Here is a 19,543-nt window from a genome sequence, read left to right on the forward strand (position 1 = left end):
GCCTGAGATCAGTGAAAATGAAGCCTTTTCACAGTGCACATCCCTCAGTGAAGTGACTTCTCTTTAGGGAAGAACAACCTCATCCTTCATTGTTAAGGTGCTGCTGATCTGAGCTCAGCTGAGTCGCCCTCTTGTGGTGCATGATGATAATGTACCTTTGGAAGTTGACTGATGGGAATATGTTTGGACTTTGATGTTGCTCAGTAATTAGCTGAGACACACAAGCATTTGTTTTTGCACTTACAAAAAGTCACAGAGTTCATTTGAAAAGTCGGATTTTGTACAATTTACTCGTCAGATTTGGAGAGCAAAAAATTAAATCAATAGAAAAATAAAAAACACCTGTTATCCCTACAGTCATAGAGGTTTCTTTAGTTGTTTGTGTGCTGACCCAGTTCTCAGGACAAGTTTTGAGGCTGTACTCTGTGGTGGTCTTGTTTTGGAGTGCATAAGGTGTTTCTAATATTTTGGCTGCCACATTTACATATTTGGAGAAGAAAAAAAATATCAGAAACACACGTCAAGATAATTCAAACCAGCAACAACAGCACAGTGTCAACAACTATTGGAAATTACATTAGGTGATGAAGGAGTATACACTATATGGCCAAAATATGTGGACAGCCTGATATTACACCCCAAGTTATTGTTAAACATGTAACGTATGTAGCCTATGTCATGTAAAAAAACTGCAGGGATTTGCTCCATTTCAGCCACAAGAGCATTGGTGAGGTCACATTGCCACAAAATATGGTTGTACAGTATGCTGCATCATTAAGATTTCCCTTAAAATGGAGCCACTGGGACAAGAGAAATACATGAAAAACAGCTCCAGACCAAAAATACACAAAAGTAGATGTGTCACATACTTTTGACCACATTGTATATAATAAAGAGATAGAGAGAAGATGTTGGTCCTTACAAATGTAATCATGTTTATGTCACTTTTGCATTTAGTCAGACCTCACTTGAGATTAGACACAGAGAGCGAGAGAGAGAAAAAAAAAAAAAAAAAAAAAAAAAAAAAAAAAAAAAAAAAAAGAGAGAGAGAGAGAGAGAGCAGGTTGTATAGCTAATACTGCAGGAGTATCAGGGGTAATAAACCGGAGGGTGGACGTGCCCCCTCTCTCCTCCGCAGTGCACTTGCAGCTTAGCAGCACTCCGGACAGGACGGTCTTCTCCACCTCCTGCTCCTCTTCTTCTCCTCCTCCTCCTCTCTGTGTGTTTGTGTGTGCTGGTAGTGGTGGAGGTGCTGAGGAGTGCAGTGACAGTCGCAGCTGACTCCAGTCCAGAGGTCCCAGACAGAGGCGTGATGGTGCGGACTCATTGATAAAATCCGCTGCCGCTGGAATTAAAATGAGCACTCCCGCTGAGCGGCTCTCCTCCTCCACATAGCGCTGCCTTCTCTGCACAAGATCTGTTTGTGTGTTTGTGTGAGTCCAGCAGGCGACGCAGGATGACTACTACCCTATCTCTGGTGATTCTGTGCGCTTTGGTAAGTACTCTGTACAGTAACTAGTGCGTGTTTGATGGAATATTTGGAATAATTTGGGTTACTCAGAGAATGTAAATGAGTTTTTAGTGACTTAATGCACTTTGTGATATATATTTTTTAAACATTTCGTTTCCTGTTTCTATATAGTTTTTAATTTGCGTGAACATTTTATTGATTCCTTTCTTAGATTGATATAACATTAGGCCATTAGTCCTGCTGGGAATTTAGTAGTGAGTTTTTCTTGACTTCAGAGCTCTTCATGGCATTTATAATCCCTTTTGTGATGCCTGTGATATGTAGCCTATACGATATTTTGAACAGGGTTTAAATGTGTACTGTATCAGTGCTGTTTCCCTCTTTAAAAAAAAGCCATATTAAAAAAAGGACCAATGTGTCGTTTTTTCCTCTGCTAAACATGCAGGTGCAACTGATTTGCATTATGCCGCTTATGTTATACCCCCTTCAGCTCCACACACACACACACACACACACACACACACACACACATACACATACACATACACACACACACACACACACACACACACACACACACACACACACACACACACACACACACACACACACACACACACACACACAGGTCTTGGTTTTCATCCACGGAGGAAAAGTTACAGTGGACAGCCCTGCTGGGATTAGTGTCTGGCAAATTGAGATTTCTGCTTCACATTGAGCTGCATCCAGTTATCCAGGAGCAGTCTGCTGAAAGGCGCCTTGGCCCAGACTTTAATAGCATTAATGAGAAGCAGTAATTTCCTTCTAATTTTTAGTCTAATTTCAGGATATTAAAATTAGAAGAGATAAGGACGCTGCAGTAAATTGATTTATTGAATTCCTAGCCGACACTAGCAGTTCATTATTTACCTCATTTTGACATGAAACACGAGGCTCTCGTCTTCTGATAATGTGAGAAAGTTGATTATAGGAGGATAGTGGTGATGAAGCACAGAGCAGACAGAGAGGGCACATCCTCCCAGCACTCTGGTATGTCCACAGCAGCTGGTCTAATTGGGCTGTGCAGCTCAGTCATCACGTGAACAGCCCTGGATGTGAGGGGACACTCTGTTATGACAGCTGGTTTAAAGGGTGGCGACGGTCGGGTGCACTTTGGTAGAATTAAATTTAGAAATAAACTCTCAAATTGACCATGAAATTTGGGAGAGTACAAACCAAGCACATCACAGCTGGGTCACCCTACGTTGTTGTTGCTGCAAGTGTGTGTGTGTGTGTGTGTGTGTGTGTGTGTGTGTGTGTGTGTGTGTGTGTGTGTGTGTGTGTGTGTGTGTGTGTGTGTGCGTGTGTGTATGTTCCTGCTGCTGGTGAACAAATTTCCTGCTGATTTTTGCCATTAATCTGTGTTTGAGCTGAGTGATATTCCAGGAAGATGTCACAGGAAAGGGAGCTGGCGCAGCAGTCAGGGACATGAATCCTCCCCCTGCAGATACAGGAGGGAACTCTCTTGAGATTTTGGACTGCATCCAGATTTCATTTTTTGCAGACAAAAACGTGACTTTAATCCTGATGATATGCTCAAATAAAAGATTTGTGCAGAATTGTTGAGATAGCAGGTTGTAAGGTCAGGAGGAGAAATGCACCTTAAGAGAAAAAAGTGGGATGACAGAATGGGGGAAATGTTGAGCAAGAACAGCAAGAATGAGAGAGCGAGCTGCTGGCTGCTCAGTACATCTGTTTCTGAATGAAAGCAGGGAATGCAGAGAGAGGATGGAGGGGAGGGACGAATGACTGAGAGCAAAGATTAAATTGATGTATCAGCAAATGTGAATTAAGTGGAAATGAGTTTTTGCTCGTTACATAATAAGAGCCACAGAACATGAAAGTGTTTCAGTATAATGGTTTTCTTTGTTCTAAAACGTCTGGATATGAATTTCTTTTATTTAACATTGTTGCATACACACCAGTGGAACAAGCCTCAGTTCTTTTGCCAGTAGAGCTGCGTGGCATTTATATCAGAGGACTGAGGAAATGCAACAAGAGAGGTGGGAGAGTAAGAAGGTGATAACTAGTACGAGTAGATTAGAAGGGATGAAAACATTCAAACCAAACCATGTACGCAAATACTTATGTGTCAGGAAGAAGGACAAACATACAGCATATGCATGTGTATTTACAGTCCAATGTCTGCATGCTGCAGGCATTTAAGGGAAAGTTAAAATGTGTTTATATGATTGATATGCAAAATAGGACATATAACTAAAGCATGTATGTGTACTTCTACTGATCCACTGGGAACACAAATCTGTTCACACAATTACATTATGGGGACTCATCTATCAGTTAGGTAAAAAAAACAAAGGTCCCCACAAAGTAAACCATTAAATTGCACTATCCTCCTAAGTTTTGGACCCCGAGGACAATTTTGGTAACAGGGAACATTTTAGCCGGTCCTCACTTCATTATGGAGCTGTCAGAGTTTTTCTTTGAGCATTTAGGGTTACAATTAGGCTCAGGGAGGTATTTAAGCATGCAGTTGTGATGGTTCAATTTAGGTGGTAGGGAATGCATTATTACCATAAAAAAGTCCTCACAAGTACATAAGTACAAGCATGTGTATGTGTGTGTGTGTCAACACTGATCGGAAGCAGGGGCTGACGTTCTCAGCTACTCTCACCTTTAGACAGTAATTAGGACGGGCATGTGTATAATGTCGTGCACACATTATTTTATGGTAAGTGCCTCGGCCAGAGCGTGTCAAAGGGTTACTATTAGAGCTGATTTGCCTTCAGGGGAACTATTAGGGCAGTTTAGACTTGTTCAAAATGTGTCTAATTCGGGTGGAGACAACATGATTTATGATGAATCCTGATAGCGGTTGGATTTAAGGAACAGGTTGGACACCTGGCAGTAATTTATACCAATTTTTTTTGCTGTGTATGTTTAAGTCACAGTGGCCCTGTGCTGTGTGCGTTTGTGTGAAAGTACTGCTCTGATGTACTGTACCGCTGTCCCAGGTGGCGTTAGCGTTGGCTTCTAAGACGGAGCGGGCGGTGCAGCTCCCCTGTGACTCCGGCCAGTACACCACCAATGGAGAATGCTGCCAGGAGTGTCCACCTGGAGAAGGAGTGGTGAAGAAATGTGGCGTCACACAGACTGTCTGCTCCCAGTGTTTGGACAGTGAGTAGAAATGTTTTATTAAGTTATGGAGTTACACACCAGGACTGTCAACTACTGTACATTCTGATCAAATCAAAGACACGGGTACCACTTATGCCTACCATACACTAGAATACTTTGAACAGACTTTGGTGAAAAGACTAAAGTCTGACATCATCTCACATCTAACGTCAAAGACTTATAATATGTAAAGACTGGAGATCTTGCAGGGTCACGAATTGCAAGACTACAACTAGATTTGTTTTAAAAGATTTACCCAAGCTAGCTAGCTAGCTACCGCTAGCATTAGCTGGTAACTCAAGGGAAAGTTTGCAGATTTTCTATTCTGCCGTACATGCAGATGAATGGCGGCAGTACTCTGAGGTCCGCGTTTAGCCGCCGGTAAAACTCCCGTTGGATGACATGCTTCAGAAGGGTTGAAATCTGCAAACTTTCCCTCTTTAGCGTTTAGCTTAGTGCAGGCCCCATAGCAACCATAAACAACACTGGCTCTAGCTGTTGCTTCTTCCTGTTTGGTGCTGGAGGGAGCGCACCCATTGGTTGTTGACAATGTTCACGTGATTTCACTACCAAGACTTAAAACTTACGATAATATTAAACACGTTTGATTTTGTCGGAACGTCAAGACAGGAAAAAGACTGACTCGGGCTGAGTTTTATGACCACCAAACAATTGAGACGACGGGAGCGCGCCCCAACTCTAGCAAGACGCTCATGATTTCATTCCGATGTTGGAAAATAGTCTGCGACAGTGGAATCGCTTGAAAACTCATTTAGTGTAAGGCCGGCATTAGGCATCTAGGGTTTATAAGTTGTAACAAATGGTTTAATAAATGGTTATTAAATCATTAAATAATGCTTTATAGATCCGTTATTAGCCATCAATACCAACAACTTCTTGGTTTGCTAGGTTGTTAAAGGTCCCATGGCATGAAAATTTCACTTTATGAGGTTTTTTAACATTAATATGAGTTCCCCCAGCCTGCCTATGGTCCCCCAGTGGCTAGAAATGGTGATAGGTGTAAACCGAGCCCTGGGTATCCTGCTCTGCCTTTGAGAAAATGAAAGCTCAGATGGGCCGATCTGGAATCTCCTCCTATGTGGCGTCATAAGGAGCAAGGTTACCTCCCCTTTCTCTGCTTTGCCCCGCCAGAGAATTTGGCCCACCCGAGAGAGAGACATCATGGCTTTCAAACGAGCAAAGTGGCAGTTGGTCAAGGCCAAACCCCAACTCTCCTCCTTGCCCCCCCTCTCCTCCTCAATAGCTACAGACACAGAAATGGCACATACTAAGGAAAGCTCATTGTGGGACTGGCTCTAGTGGCTGTAATTCTGCATCAAGGCTGAATTTCGAGAAAGAGACTTCAGATACAGTATTAGGGGACCACTAAGGTCTATATAAAAGCATCCAAAGAGTACCATGTCATGGGACCTTTAAAAGTGGTATCAAAACATTCTCTCATTTTCTTACCATCAGTTGTCAGTTTTGTGTTCTGAGGTTTTGAGAAAATTTCCTCTGAAGATGCCAGCCCCATTCATGGTGTTCAAAATGAAAAATTACATTTGTAAAAACCAACAGCGACAAGTCTTTCCACCAACAATGCCCATAGACTTGCTGTCAACAATTTTAATATTTGGTACAATGTGGTTCCAATGAAATCTGCTCACAGTCGGGTCAAAACATTTTTTTATTAGATTGATTTGGGTGAACTGACCCTTTAATAGATTGGATAACTAACTTATAACACCAAAATGCTAAAACTTGACTTAACAGAAACTCCACTTTCTAAAATGTGTTAAACGTAAAAGGATTACATTCAATCTGGAGACAATCAAAATACGGGAAATACAAATGTAAACGGCCTGTCTTTACCAGCATTACACACACACACACACACACACACCACACACACACACACACACACACACACACAACACACACACACACACACACACACTAATGCAACATTTCTGCACTGACATCATCTTTATTTATACATCCACATTCATTTTCTGTGCCAAATTTAATTCTTAATGGCAGGTTGGGCCCTGAAATGAAAACAAAAAGAACATTAAAGCCAAAACAAACTCCTATTGTCCAATTTTCTCATTTGTATGAAGTGTCTGTTTTGCCTTTATCGAGTGTCTTGAGAAATAAGACAGGAATTCACATGTTTGATGCTTGTAAGTGGGTCCAAATGTGTTCGCTCGCAGCTCGGCTCAGGCTGTGAACCATTAGCACTCGCTCTACAGACCAGAGCTGGGAGAGGTGCCAACACCGCAACATCCCAGAGAAGAAGAAAAAGAAGAAGAAGAAGAAGAAGAAGAAGAAGAAGAAGAGCCAATGCTGCAAACAAATGTGTTTTTCTAGATTGGGGTGTCTTTCTGCGTCACATTCCTGCAGCTCTCTGTGCCCTTTGAGACGTCGGTGTAGTCAGAGTGCTAAGTAAACGTCAAAGTATAGGTCACAAGCATCACCGCATAGTTCAGGAGGAGCTGAAGAACTGTGACAACACAAATGTCGCACCTTTTCTTACCTTTTGAAAGACCATGCTGTGTCAGTTTGAGAATTCGAGGTGACTGACATGGAGCCGAAATCCACTCAAACATTGATTAATTGCATTAATCCACTCATGCCACATGTAAAGACTGACAAATAATGCATGTAAACAAGAACTTGAAGTCTTTTAACAGCAAAACACAATAATATCAACTGGATGTTATCATGATAAATTCTGAAGGAATGTTTGCAGGATGGCATGCTGGAAATTGTCAAGAACATTGATACTCTGACTTGCACTTGTGAACTTATTTGCACAACAGATGCTAATCTCAGTGTTGTGTTATGTTATTAAGAATCTCAAGTCTGGCTGATATCATCCCTTTGAAGTTTGTATTCTTTGCCTCGAGGAACTCAAGAGCTGCAGCAATGGGTTCAGGGGCAGAAAGCCAATTCTCTACATCTAGAGCGCAACAGTGCCACAGGGTAAAAAGGAAAAGGACTGTGAGTTAGTTTCACATGAAGCTTCTCTGTCAAACAAAATCAATGTTAGGAAAGGTAGTGGCGTAAAATCTGCAAATAATGTTTCTTGTGCGAAAAAGAAAAGAAAAAAACTTCTTATGGACTTCTTATGCTTATGCATCTGTGTTATTAGAAATCCAGTCACACCAGTAGATGAGAGTGAGCAGTGTGATTAATTAATAGTCTTTATCAAATGTTGAATATGATAGACTGGAGCAGGAAATGGGTTGAGTGGAGGTGCCTTGAGTCTGTAGAGACACAGGTCGCAGCTTCACAATCGTCTGGACTTTATCTTCAGTTTGACGTCATGAGGAATTTGTCTAGCGCGTCACATTCTTTTTTCACTTTTTTATATTCCTGCCGTAAACAGTGGCAGACGAAGCGTAGATGGTAAACCGCAGCTTCATTTTCCTATAATGTGGGCTGGCCCTCAGGACTGTAGTTTGTGTCCGTGTATTGATTTTTTTTTTTTTCATTCACTCCCTCCTCCCCCACTCCTTCACACAGGCGAATCCCACCAACTCTTTTTCTCCATCCTGTACTCGCATTTCTCAGCGAGCATTTCCCCCCCCGCCGCCTCCTCTTCTCTGTTGCTATGACTCATCGTCTGTATTAGCGGATAAAATGGTATTAGAGAGCCAGGCACCAAAGGGCACGATCTGCTCATTCATCATGCATACTGTTACATCAATGCATCTTTACTCATTTGATCCAGCTAATTAAAGCATATTGAAAAGCCTGTTGTGCCACTAACAGTGAACAATTATCTTGCTCTGCACTACAGGAGTGGTATTCACTGCTGATAAACACTCAACAATTAAGATCACACACCCAGGCGGTTGCACTCAATTTCCGGTGCAAATGCATTTGCGTTGGTTTCAACATTGTTTTTGGTTTAGCAGATCAAATCTTAATGTACCTGAGGCCCACAGGAGCACATAAACTAAAATAAGACCGAGTGGGATTTATATGGAAGATAGAGGCCGAAACACTGACCTTAGTTGGAAAACTAAAGCTATGAATACATTTTCTAAAGTGCAGAAATGAATAATTGAAGAGTAAAAGTCAACACATCCATTTCCTGTTTCATGGTAAATATGGGAGAATCTTTATTTACCCCCTTAATTCCCCACTTCCTGCCAGTGTAACCACCCCCTTCTTCATGGCCTCCCGATCGCAGCTCGGGACGAGTGCCAGCGTCAGCAGCGCTGAAATATTTATCAGTCTCCTCCACTTTTCTCTGCTGTCATGGGAGACAAGACAACCGGACCTGCCTCACTAAGTGAACCATTCAGAAAAATTTGCCCTGCAAACTGACTGAAGATCTGAGATAAAAAAAAAGAAGACGACAGAGACTCACGAGTCTTAAACACATAGTGTTTAAGAAGAGCCCCGCTGGCCGACTGGAGCTCACTGGGGTTTTATAGGGGGAAGTAGAGTAGAATCCCAGCTGGTGATGGCTGAAACAGAGCATCAAGAATCGCTTCCAATGCTGGATCATGAGGGATAAAGGAAGGGGAAATGGAGATTTTCCTCTGGCATGTCCTCTGTGGCAGTTTCAGGTGAAGCTTCGTCCCTACATGGCACCCTAACGCAGCAAAAACTGCTCAGCACAGGATACAAGAGCAACTGTTGATTGTTAAATTACAACGTCCCTCCTTTGGTCTACTTATAATAGATTTCTAATATCCTAAAACACCCGTTTCAAATCTGGAGGGAAGCTTAGTGGACCAATGAAGCACAGCGATAATTACACACAAAAATATTTCACGTTCAAAAAGACAAATAAAGCCGTCACGCAGCTTTCCCCATGTTGACAATTTATGTGCAGTCAGCAGAGGGTCAGGAGGAAAATGGTGTCTCTGCTGAACCGGGGACCGTGACACGCTGTGGAGTGGCAGAAATGACCATCCTCACTAAAAGCTTACACCTAAAGTGCCGATTGTACAGATCATCAGTTTCAAGGCCGTCCAGAGCTACATTATTGATGACACTAATGGGGCCCAAACACATCAGTGTTTTGGAGGGGGGGTCTTCACGGGCTGAAGTGGCACATTTTAAGTGCATCATCCCCCGGTACACAGCCAAATCCCTGTTTACCAACGGCCCTTTTTTTTTCTGCCGAACATTAAAACTGATTGCCGAGATTCGCCGGTCATCGCTCAATTGGAGGCAATTAGAAAAAAAGGATCATATTTTATTAAAGACAACACTCTCCACCTGATTCTCGATGCCCTTTTACTTTCTTCTTATAGCCCCCAGATGAAAGCACTGACACAAATTACACAAACCACACACACACACACACACACACACACACACACACACACACACACACACACACACACACACACACACACACACACACACACACACACACACACACACCTCTCAGTGCATATGGTGGCATTTAGACGTGTTTACACACACAAGGACTGCAAAGGGGCTCATGCATGCAAGTTAAAATTAGCCAAGGAAGCCTGCGCGCTGTGGGATAATTGAAATGAATGAGGACAGCTTTGCCGGTTGAGCCCGACTGCAAAGAAAAACAAAGGCTTCAAGCTCACAAATTCAAATAATCGTTTACCTCCGAGGTCTGTTATTTGTCTGGTCCGTTCAGTCGGTGTCACTCCATTCTATCTCTTCTGCCTCCAGACAGTAATAAGAGCAAGGGTTGATGACAGAGAAAAGAAAAAAAAAAAAACACTGAATCTAGTAGTGTGTGTGTGCGTCTATCCGAGAAGGAAACTGAAGTCACTCACTGAGTGCTCCATTTCCCCTGACCCTTCAGTCATACATCAACACTTTGATCTCTAAATCATGTTTTTTAGACTCAGGTTGGATGTCTGACTCACAGTGGTGGTCTGAGCAAAACAGTCCAGAGATTCTCTCGATCAAGTTGACCGGCCACCCTTACTTGTTGATCCATCTTTCTGCCTACTCCCTACCTGTCTTTATATCATTACCTGCGTCTGCCCTCCTCAGTCTGCCTGTATAATGTGACAGCTTTCATCGTCAGCTTCTTAGCCGTGATGCTGTTTAGAGCTTCAGTCTGTGCCAGTGTTTACTTGCCAGAGCCACGCTACAGCGCAAAGCAAGTGCTGGGACATTGCTGCAGGACTTTTCACACTGACAATATGCTGTTGCTCAACATGACACACACTAAACACTTCCCATGAAAATACACACACACACACACACACACACACACACACACACACACACACACACACACACACACACACACACACACACACAGTCTCACACATCCACACAGTCATGTGGCTTTATTTACAGTTACACCCAGTCCCAATGATTTATTTCACTGTAAGACAAAGAGCTTTCAAACACTAAGGAGATTGATTAAACCAGTTTTAACTTGCTATTTGCTTAATTTTGTGAAATCAAGAGTGACACAGGCAGTAATTCAACAATTTACAAAGCTGTTTCAACTTACATTCTTTTCTGATAATTTCATAATGCTGCTCCTTGCCATCCCGCAAATTATTATTTTTTTGGTATGCAGCAGGCAGCAAAACGTCACACATTGTGTCCGAACTGCAGCTCTTGCAAGGTGACCGCTCTCATGTTAAGCACGCCACAGAAAAAGTAAAATGGGATTTGGAGAACAGTGAAGCTGCCTCTGTAGTGAATCTGAGCTGGAGATTTATTTCCCTGTCAGCCTCTCTACTCCACTCCCATCTCACTCAACCACTAAAACACACTCAGGGACGCCCCCCCTCTCTCATTGAATGCATAATTCATCAGGCATCCAATTATATCTGAAAATAATTCTATGTGAACATGAAATATTAATAAATTACTTTGAGCCCCTAGGAACTCTCAGTGTAAGAATAAACTAATTTGAGGTCATCACTTCCTCAGCGATGAACTGCCCCGAATCCTCCTGATGCAAACGTTCCTGGAGAGCAAATCTGAAGTGTTTGAAGTAATTGAAAAGCAGCAGGCAATTAGTCAGCATTGCTTGTTCAACACTGATCTGCACAACTCAGCTGTGGTCTGCTATCTCAATGCTGTTGTTCTTTAAAATGGGGTAGACGATGCAGTCAATTTGCAGGACATTTGTTTGACAAATGTTTGACACAAACCGCAACTAACACAAACTTTGAACCACGCTGGCACATTTGTCCTGACAGAAATATCTCAACAACTACAAGATGCGTTATGATTCCCAAAGTCAATAACTTTGGTGATCCTTCATCAGGTAAAAGTTTAAATTTGTCAAATACTTTGGTTTATGACTGCTAAACTAATGGCATTGCCTTCAGCCTCAGCTGTACTTTGCGTTTTATGCCAATTAGCTGATGTTAGCATGCTAACATGCTTAATGAAGATAGTGAAAATGATAAATATTAGTTCTTCCATAATCCTGCTGACACACAAACAAACCCACAAAGGATGTAACAAAGACGTTAAGCAAAGTCAAAGACTAGTGTGTTCTCCACTCCAGGCTCCTTAGCTTCATCTAAACGGACTGACAAGCACAGACATAAGTATTAACCAATCAGAAGCAAGAACTTATTGAGGTCATTATTGGTCCTAATTAAATATTCTACACAGGAAGTTAATATGTAGGTAAGCAAATTAAACAATAGAAAATTCATTTTGACAAATATTAGGGTATTTTATATTTTATTATTGGTATATTATATATCTTCTGTATGAATGGCTCCAACAACAGTATATTCAAGAACACAATATACTGAATCAATTTTCTATTTAGCAATGAATTAATCATTATAGATGATATAGTGGTAATCCAACAGAATATGTATGTGTTTAGATGAGTTTAGATATAGCAATGTGAATAAACTATTGGCAAAAGATTTACACAAACTTAATTCAAGCAAGACAGAAATGCTCCATTTTGGCAGAATGACTCCAACACTCTTTAAAGCCTTAAAATATACCTGACTGATTGCTTGATCATTTGGGTATACTAAACACAAGTCTTTTTCATCTGCAAATCAGCGTAAGCATGTCGATGCACCTGCACCTCACTCTGTGTGTATGACTGAGATTAAAGCAGTTTACTCGGCACAGCACAAACAAATTGGGATCGATATCGTAATAAGCACTGCAGGCTTTTGACTCGCTCCCTAACAAAAGCACCTTTCTCGTCCCGGAGCACAAATCACTAAGAGCCCAGTGGATCAATGTGTCCTCCCTTCTAATGAATGTGCAGTAAACATGATTAATGTCATTAGACTCACTGTTTATCCCTCTGTTTATCTCCTCATATTTCCTGCTCTTTCCATCGTCTAACCTCCTTTACTCTTTGCCCCTTCTCTTGTTTCCTCCCTCTCACTTTTCTGTCTCGTCTCCTTTGACCTGTCCTCTCACCTGCAGGTGAGACCTTCTCAGAGAACTACAGTCACACAGAGCAGTGCAGGCCCTGCACTGAGTGTACCGGCCTGATGCGCATGGAGACGCCCTGCACCGACTCCAACGACGCCATCTGCGTCTGCAACTACAACTTTTTCTTCAACGGGTTATCCGGCCAGTGCGAGCCGTGTACGGTGTGCCCAGTGGGCCAGGGTGTGTTTGCGCACTGCGAACACGACCATGACACGGTGTGCGAGGAATGCGTGGATGATACCTACTCCGACCGCGAAAGCTCCCTCGACCCCTGCCTGCCCTGCACCATCTGTGATGAGGAGGACAGTGAGATACAGCTGGCTGTGTGCACACCAAACAGCGACTCGATCTGTCACAGTAAGTCTGCCACACACGCAGGTCGCTTTCACACCTTCAGTTTATGTAACTCGGTCCAGACCAAAGAAAAGAAAGACATATACTGTTGTCTGACTTATTACAAACCAAGAGGTGCAAACATCAACTCTTATGACCGACGGATAAATCATTCATTGGAAATCATCAGCGTCACGTAGACTCAGAGAAGAAAGAGCTGAAATGATTGACAGGAAATTAACTGGCAACTATTTTGACATATGACTAATTGTGGCAGTGTTTCTACAGGCATAATTGCCACTAAACACTCTTCACACTTCTAAATGTCTTCTAAAGTTATTTTCTTTTTAATGTGACAGTACTGTTGGTTGGACAAAACAAGTGACTTGAAGATGTCACCTTGGGTAGAAAATAGTTTATAGACCAAAAAATGGATTCAGTTTAGAAAATATTCATTAGTTGCAGCCCTTAAAATAAAGTCTTGCTGCAAAATTATGGGTTTATGTGTTTTCTCTAGTGGAATAGCTGGTTGTAAGTATTATTAGCTGAAACTGCAACTGGACCTCACCTGACAAACAATAACTGGCATGACAAAAACTAAGCTTCTTGTACTCTAATATAATGGGGAGGGATAGTTGATAGTTAAGTTCACACGAGCCAAAATTAACTGAGCCAATCAGGCAAGTGCACCAGAGTTTGTTTGAGCGGCATCAAACAGGTTAGGTGTTTAAAGCACCCTTAAAAGAGAACAAGAGCAGAGTACATACTGCACACTGGTTGTTAGGAATTTCAAAGCTGTGTAGGAGCCATCATTCGAGCCAGCCACCAGTGACTTCCACATGTGTCTGTGGGAACAGGCGAGGTCAGAGGTGGGTGCTGGTCATGTTTTCAAATGGCAGGAAGTTGAAAGCTTCAGCATTAAAAAGGTCAAAGACTACTGCAGTGTCAACACAGAGACAATGAATAATCTGCTCTCCCACAAAGCAGAAGGCAACATGCAAGGAGCACAGTCGAGCTGCTTGGATTTAAGAGTAGAGGCAGCTTGTAACTAAGGAAGCTGTAAATTCTCGGGTCGGACGAGGCATGAAATTGAGCTCATCAGGGGGCTACAAGGCTCAAATCTGGGAGGTAAAAATGTCTTAGGTGGCATGGCTCTCTGTTTCCTTGATACAAATCTGCTATCTTCCTTTAAAGGTCCCATGGCATGAAAATGTCACTTTATAAATTTTTTTAACATTAATGTGAGTTCCCCCAGCCTGCCTATGGTCCCCCAGTGGCTAGAAATGGTGATAGGTGTAAACCGAGCCCTGGGTATCCTGCTCTGCCTTTGAGAAAATGAAAGCTCAGATGGGCCGATCTGGAATCTCCTCCTTATGAGGTCATAAGGAGCAAGGTTACCTCCCCTTTCTCTGCTTTGCCCACCCAGAGATTTTGGCCCACCCATGAGTAATTCTGCACCAAGGCTGAATTTCGGGAAAGAGACTTCAGATACATTATTAGGGGACCACTAAGGCCTATATAAAAGCATCCAAAAAGCAGCATGTCATAGGACCTTTAACGCAATATCAGATAAGTGAGGACAGTAAAGTAAGGCTCGACATCTTCAGCACTCGTAACAAAAACAACCCTTTCCCAACAACAGATCCTGATTTCAGAGGAAGTTTGTAGTTATGGTCTGTCTCTGGGAAAAAGCTCTTTTCCTTCCACTTGAGGTTTTTTATGCATGCATTGACCAAAGAGGCACTTACCTTTTGGAGTGATTAAATGCATGTAAGAAAGCGTTTAATACCACAAGCACTTGCTAATGCAGGGCATTTATCAATCTCCCGTGTGCATTATAATTTTTGAATGAACATGCTAATTCTGGCTTCTGATATGAATGTTGGGATCTATACTCTAGCTGCAATATTCCTTTTTCTAAGGCAGACTTGGTAGGAATTTCACGGCCTAAAACGCTGGCAGGTATTTGGATCCACCAAGTTAATGAACCTCAAAAATCTGTCAACACTCTGTTAGTAACCCATAGTAACGAGGATGCGTTTGCACTGCGGCGGGTGTACATTCCTCTTTTAATAGACTGTAATAGCTCTGACAGGCAGAGGAGAGATAGACTGGGGAAATATAAGAGCAGGAGTGGTAGATAAGGTGGAAGAAGGGCTAATAACGTTGACCAGTGGTTTCCAAAGTGGGGTCCACACCATCAGAAGTGCAACATTAAAACTTTGATCATTAATAAATTGTCACCACAGTTATTTCGAAAACAAACAAGACTATTCAAACTGTGGCTTCTGCTCGGCAGATTTATTCACAACAGGACACAAAAAAGGACGAAGGTGATGTACTTCAAGCAAAAACAGAGTTTTTTTGTGTACAGTTTTTAGCCATGATGAATGATGGAAATGTCAGACTCTTTCTCCATCCACCTGTCTGGCCCAAACTTAAATATCTCAATAACTATTGCCATGAAACAGATTCCCTCTAGTGCCACCAGCAGGTTGTGGTGTTGAGTGAAATGTCTTGACAACTATTGTTTGGATTGCCTGCAAATTGAACCTCAGTTTTACATGATTGAGTGGAAAGATGATGCTAAATAACAATGGGCCTCATTCACCAATATCTTCTAATACTAATCTAAGTATAAAGTTTTCTCTTAAATATGTTCTTAAGAAGGTTCCTAAGAAAAGTCTACGTCGGATTCATGACGTGTTCTTAAACAGCAGATTTGTTCGCATCTGTGTTCTTAGGATTGATGAATCCCACATCTTCGTAACTGAAAGCGCGTGCCAGTTGTTCCTAATTAGCATAAGAAAACGCCCCGCAAATTCCCATATAAGGACATGACACTTCCTGTGCACCTCCTGGGAGACAGGTTTTCGGAGATTGTCGGAGCCGCGGTGGAGGAAGTACTGAATCAGTACTTAAATAAAAGTACAAATAACCAGAGACATTTTTACTTTAGTAAAAGTAGAAGGTGTCCACTAGCCTACCACAAACAAGGGCTGGCTTTTAAAAGAAGTTCCTATCCTAACCAGCATATAACGGAAATGTGTTGTTAGAATCGGAATGCGGCTGGTTTTATTCATGGATGTATTTTATTTTCTTTAACCATGCAAGTAAGCAAATAAAGTGTGTGAAGCAGCGCAAATGGGGAGATGTGAAGAGGTCCAGCCAAATAAATAAGATATGAACGCGTCTTACGCAGTCTGGCGGAGGAGTAAACGACGCTGTGGTGAGAAATAGATGGCAACTTTGATTTAAAAACGGGAATAATAAAAACAAACGTTTTCATTTTCACTTTTACCGGAGGCTGTATTACCGAGGGTCAGCAGCGCTGCGCCAAGGCTCTGGAGCACCAGGGCCGGCTTGGATCAGCGGTGCCCCATATATACAGTATCTACGGCAACCACACTTTACTGGTGAGACAAACGTGTGCCGGTCAGGAAGACGTTTTGGCAGGGGGGAAACTGATCAGAAAATGTAACGGAACATTGTAGAAATGTAGTGGAGTAGAAAATATTAATAATTGCCGCAAAATGTAACAAAGTAAAAGTCAAAAGTAGGCTATGCACTATTGAGTCTACTTAAGTAAAGTACAGATACGTGAAAAATGTACTTAAGTACAGTTAGGACGAATTTGTACTTTGTTATATTCTACCACTGCATTTTGGCCCTATAAATAGCGATCAATCACCAAATAACGCAGGATTTAATCAGTTTAATTGCTGATGTAAATTGCAGTGTTAGTGGTTTTTTTGCATAATATGATTTGTTTTTCAACAAATGATCAGAAATACATTACAGTACAATACTATCATTGTAAACAACTGTAGAATTAAATAAAATGCAGTAAGCAATCATTTGGAGCAAATTGTCATCACTCAAATGTGAGTAAGAGTGCTTTTCAGTGTTCGTAGATTTTGTTCTTAGCTAAGAACAAATCCAAGTTAAGAAAACATTAGTGAATGCCAGAATCTTCGTAAAAAGTGCGTAAGAAGGGTTTAAGAACACATTTCTTCGTAAGAACGGTTGGTGAATGAGGCCCAATAAGAAATGGTCATGGAACCAGGCAACAACTGTGTCCATGCAAGCTAATATCAAGATCCTTGTTGATTTTATGGAATAGAAGCAAGGACATAAGAAAAAATCCCAAAACCTGGTAACACTTTACTTGAAGTTTTCTACATAAGAGTGACATGACACTGTCATGAATACATGACACTCACATGACACTGTCATGACACATGAACCCTAACCCTAACCATAACATGTCATGACAAAACCGAATGACACTTACTAAAAAAGAGTTATGTCATAAACGTTTATGACTTGTTTATAATGTTTTATGACACGTTCATGACAGTGTCATGTCACTCTTATGTAGAAAACTTCAAGTGCAACCCAAAACCTTCCTGAACTAATGCAACAAGTCTGAAGTTGAAAGCTCTGTATAAGTGTGCATACCAAATTTCACATGGTGAGATGGCAGGAATGACTATTTTCCCTGCTGCTTGCAATCTCTGCCTTATTTTTTTCGTCAGACCCCAAATTCCACATATATCAAAGACTGCTGCTCTACAGTCATGCAGTCTAGTCAAGGAGAAAGCCATGTCCACTCTGAAAGACTCATCAGGCTGTTGTGACAGGACTGACAGCCATCAAAACAAACCCTATGCCCCCTAAAACACGCAGAATATCTACTGTATTCTAGACATATCTGATGTACAGTAGGCCACAATACAGCCTTTTGCTGCCCATTTAGCGCCCACCCATGCAGCTGGTCCCACCTTTGACCCGCCTCGTCCTAGGCGATAGTAATGTAGCGGTAGCCGCTGGAGATAAGTGACCTTGTGGGACGTCCGTTTGAAAGGAGAGCCCTGTCATATAGCACCAGTGGGCCTGTGGGTAATGGCTGTAGTCACTTGTGGTGGTGATGATGTTTCCAGGCCGTTCATGGTTGTCTATGATGCATGCAGATATGTTTTCTACAGCAAACAGGAAGTTGCCTCGCTGGGATACTTTTTAGGTGAGGAAAATATTTTTTTAATTCCTATCCTGCTGTCTCTCTCACTTTCTTCTGCATGCTGTTCAAAAAGAAGAAGATATGATTGGGGCATTTTCATATCCCTAAATCCCCAGTTCATATCCAGCTGTCACCAAGTGTAAATTACATGATACAATGACAGAAACGAAACGAGGGCGAGAGAAAGAAATAGAGATGAAAACAGACAGAGGGAGCTGCAGTGTATGTGCTGTGCTGGTATTCTATGCTGAGGGGTCGATTCGAGTCCTGGGATTTCTTCTGCTTATGCTCAGGTTTCGCTGAATGACCTCTATGAGCACACACACACACACACAACTACAGGACACACACACACACACACACACACACACACACACACACACACACACACACACACACGACTACAGGACACACACACACACACACACACACAAAACTTGGTCTCTCCAGCTTCAGACACAAACACTTTTTATGAGCATCCAAAATCAATACAGCTGACAGCAGGCTAACTCGGCCAAGTGCGCTTTAACTTGTACATTTTTCATTAAACTCCGGACCTCGCACATGTGTGAACCTCTTTGATCTGAAATTGAAAACACCTCCTGCGTCTTTTATTGAAAGGTCTCTGTCAGTTTTCCAAAAGGTGCTGTTCAGTCTCCAGTGGAGGAGATTTACATCGAAGTGTGGAGTGTCTGGTCTAGTGTTTGTCCTCGAGAACAAAAGAGGAAAAGATAAAAAAAAAAACATAATCACAGACTTCTTTTTCTCTTTATTACACCGCTCATCACTCTCGCCCCTCCTCCCTTCATTTGCTCTCTCTATCTCTTCCCACAGTGGCCCTGGAGTGACTCGGCTAGCCGAGTGGTGGAAGGTGGCCAGTGTGCATTCAGCGCCTTCACCGCTGCAGTATAATTACTCCTACTAATCAGAGCACTTTACAGCAGCTCCTCTGTTCATTTGAACCCCCTCCTCACTCTCTCCCAACACTCTGCCTCTCTGTCTACCCTCCCCTCCGCTCTTCCTATTAACCCTCCCTAATAGAAGACAGAGCGCTCACTTGAATAATTTGTAGTATGTGAGTGTGATGGATGTGTGCACGTCCGGCGACAAACACAGAGGAAGATTGAGATAGAGGCAGAGCT

General features: G+C 42.2%; 1 protein-coding gene across 1 annotated transcript in view; it reads left to right on the top strand.

Annotated features, from left to right (window-relative positions):
• Nucleotides 1-1,087: 1,087 nt before the first annotated feature.
• The window catches only part of ngfra (nerve growth factor receptor a (TNFR superfamily, member 16)), a 35,552-nt gene continuing 17,096 nt past the window's right edge, over nt 1,088-19,543 (top strand). Inside the window, exons 1-3 of the mRNA XM_039825801.1 lie at nt 1,088-1,495; nt 4,486-4,648; nt 13,040-13,405. Of these exons, the coding sequence (XP_039681735.1) occupies nt 1,457-1,495; nt 4,486-4,648; nt 13,040-13,405 (568 nt within the window). The 5' untranslated portion in view covers nt 1,088-1,456. The remainder of the gene's footprint in view (nt 1,496-4,485; nt 4,649-13,039; nt 13,406-19,543) is intronic.

Source organism: Perca fluviatilis, chromosome 15 (genome assembly GCF_010015445.1).
Source record: "Perca fluviatilis chromosome 15, GENO_Pfluv_1.0, whole genome shotgun sequence".
Lineage (NCBI taxonomy): Eukaryota > Metazoa > Chordata > Actinopteri > Perciformes > Percidae > Perca > Perca fluviatilis.